At 41.2% G+C, this 3,105-nt stretch overlaps 1 protein-coding gene across 1 annotated transcript; it reads right to left on the bottom strand.

The window, feature by feature from the left end:
* Positions 1–309: 309 nt before the first annotated feature.
* Positions 310–1,962, bottom strand: LOC131146704 (uncharacterized). The gene is made up of 4 exons (XM_058096458.1): positions 1,504–1,962; positions 1,239–1,428; positions 934–1,083; positions 310–356 (listed from the first exon to the last, which is right to left on the bottom strand). The coding sequence occupies exons 1-4, from the start codon at positions 1,960–1,962 to the stop codon at positions 310–312; spliced, it is 846 nt and encodes a 281-aa protein (XP_057952441.1).
* Between the last annotated feature and the right edge of the window lie 1,143 nt (positions 1,963–3,105).

Below are 3,105 nucleotides of genomic sequence, written 5' to 3'. Positions count from 1 at the left end.
GAACCACATTAATATCGCTGCGTTAAGCTTCTCTTCTCTTTTCTCTCTTGTGTTGCTTTGCCATTGCTATTTGCTTTATTTATATATTGTGATATAATACTCTTGTTCTTGCCAAGAAATTTGTGTGATTGTAGAAAAAGTTGCATATCCGTGAAAGATGTCTATTCACGCACCCTCTAGACGCATATCCAGGCCAACACAATGTCTTTTATTTCGTTACGCAGTCTCGAACTTTTGGGGCGTCCTTTCTACCTAAACAACTTTTGGTTACTGTATAATATTGGCGCCACTGGATCCGTCCAATATTGTTCATGGAGGACTGGGATGAAGTCCATCGTATATGTCACATAATGCTCCTGCACCATGAAACAAGAGTCAATATAGCCACTATACCCCAATCTCCTTGTACCTCAGATAGCTAACAAGTGAGAACAAGGGTAGTGTAGATTCTGCCACTTCCCACATGTACACTGGCGTCCTTTTATGTCAATTGTTTGAATATTTCGACCCTTATTTGGTGGTCGCAGTGCAGTTTGAATACTGAACAACCCTATTTCAATGTTGAAGTTGATAACCTCATGTCCAGCATATGCCATTTCCCTCCTTTACATTTGCAACAACATATGTGGCATGCAACAATTCCCTGACTCCATTGCTTTTCAAGATGCCTCTCGACGGGCACTAAAGTATTGCGCAGCTCAATAAAATGTCATCTAGACAATGGCTGTTATCGGTAGACTGCGAGTTCCTTTCAGGACAGTATTAAAACATTCAATAAGATTCATGGTCATGTTTTGTACCTGATGCCACCATTGTGACATTGCGTCCACATGTGAGGAGGGATCTCTTCAAAAAAGGACTTTGCAATTGGCCCACCCTATATTAGGATTATTTCCATCCTACTATTGAATTTCCTAACTTGGTGCTCCCTACCAGCTATCTCAACCATCTGCTTGAGCATTGTATTGTGCACCCTTTGATTGAAGTTGCTAACAAAATGATGCAAGCAAAACCGATGGTGCGCACGCGGCTGTTGCCAGTCATCGTTCTGACAAATGGCAGCAAGAATACCAACATGTCTATCTGATATAAGACACAAATTATCACGATCAGTCACTTCATCCCGAATGCACTTAAGGAACCAGGACCATGTGTGCGTGCTCTCCTCCTCAACGATGGCAAACGCTACAAGAAAAATTTGTTGATTTGCATCGGGGCCATTGCAATTAACAATTTACCTTTATATTTGCCATACAAGTGCATTTCGTCCACATAGAGAACTGGAGGATAATGACAAAATCCCTCTATTGATGCTGCGAATGACCAGAACACACATGTCAAAATAGTAGTGTTGTTAGCATCAAGGATTTCTGTCCATGCCCACTTCACCTTTGTACTAGGATTTGTTTCACACATAGCATGCATCCACTTTGGAAGCATTTGATATGAAATATCCTAATCTCCAAACACCCTTGCAACTGCCATTTGCTTCCCAAATCATACCTTTCTATATGATACATGGTACTGGTACTTTGACCTTATGTGTGCTTGCAAAGCTGCAATGGAAGCACCGCCATCACTTTTGATAATTTCTACGATTTCATTTGCTACTAAGCTGGACTTCAGTTGCAGGTGGTCTTGCGAGAGAGTCTCATTTATGCATGTATGTGGCCTTCTATATTGTGTAATTTCAAACATCCCATGCTTTCTGCGTTGAGTTGCACACAACTGCCAAACACAGCTCTCGTATGCATTGCACTTAACCATCCACGTTGTTGGAGTGGATTGCACCACCTTAAAATTGTGGTGAGTTTGCGCATGGTGGACGCGCACGGAGTGCATGAGGTCATCCTTCGTGTCAAAAATAATACCTTTCCTAAATTTCGAGACACCATCCCATCGTCTGCCCTCGAGTGAACTTTCAACTTCAGTTATGATATGACCGGCTTCGACATCGGCCATGTATGCTAACGATGGCACGTCGCGTACCCTCCTGTGACCGACATGTGTGCTCTAAGGAGACATGACAACTTCGTCATGGTGAACCTCATATGCAGTTTGTGCACCGACTTCATCTACCCCTCAGTCTGCCTCTTCAAAATCCTCTTCTTCCTCTAATTCACAATCACAGTTGATAGTTATGGTGCAACCCCAAGAGGGGGGGGGGGTGAATTGGGTATTTAAAAAAAATTTGTTGCCTAGGTCACCAGATTTAAACAACAATGTAATTTAGCCTAGGGTCAGTCTATGCAACCATCACGCAAACATACATATGCAGTAAATGTAAAATGCGGAAATGTAAATAATACGCACGATATGTTATTGAGATTCGACCAACAGTGCCTACGTCCCCACCTTGGCCACACCAGCACAAGGATTACCACTATAATGCTCACTTAAATGGGTGGAGCGACACCTATACAAACCAGGTCAATTCAAGGAGTTGATCTCAACCGACACGCCTTAACAGGATGGCGCACCTAACTTTTCTAACCGGGTCTAAGCCAATCCGGGACTATTCCATAGGGCTAGTCTCCCTTTTCAGGCCTTACCTGGAATACAACCAATGTGTATAAATTTGTTTGTAATATAAATGCGCTTTAACACAAACAGATGTGTGCACCAATATAGCTCAGTCAATAATGCAAGCACGAATGATATGTAAATATGCTCAGTGCTCTAATGTGTGCTAAACACTCAATCACGTATATATTTTCAATCTAGATCTAGAGTGTATATCTAAGCAGGATTTGAAACACACTATTTGAAAATCACAGAATTTGATCAGGGTTTCAAATATGCTAAGTAAGATAAATCAAACAAACTCAACAGGATATTTCAATGTACAAAGCACAATGGAGTTGTTTGAAAGACTAGCTTTTGCAAAGGATTTTGCACACAAAATCTAGGTTTAGGTAACTTGCAACAATGATGCCAGAACCAAAACCCTTAAGGTTTTTCCACAATAGATTTATCAAATGAAATCGGTGGAAGAACTTTAATGCTAAACTCTCAAAGAAAATCAATCAAACAAATAATCCAAGTGAGAGTTCTAGCAAAGAGGGTTAAGCACAATAGCCTTGAAATACTCACAATGCTTGGAGA

The sequence above is a fragment of the Malania oleifera genome, chromosome 13, assembly GCF_029873635.1.
Source record: "Malania oleifera isolate guangnan ecotype guangnan chromosome 13, ASM2987363v1, whole genome shotgun sequence".
Lineage (NCBI taxonomy): Eukaryota > Viridiplantae > Streptophyta > Magnoliopsida > Santalales > Ximeniaceae > Malania > Malania oleifera.
Note: the sequence above shows the minus strand (reverse complement) of the source record. Positions and strands in the feature narration are given on the sequence as shown.

Coding starts and splice junctions, on each gene's coding strand:
- LOC131146704 (XM_058096458.1), bottom strand. CDS start 1,962: ATGGCCGATGTCGAAGCCGGTCATATCATAACTGAAGTTGAAAGTTCA. Junction 1,429..1,503: donor ACCATGTATCATATAGAAAG/GTATGATTTGGG, acceptor ATGCTTCCAAAG/TGGATGCATGCTATGTGTGA. Junction 357..933: donor GCAGATGGTTGAGATAGCTG/GTAGGGAGCACC, acceptor TTCATGGTGCAG/GAGCATTATGTGACATATAC.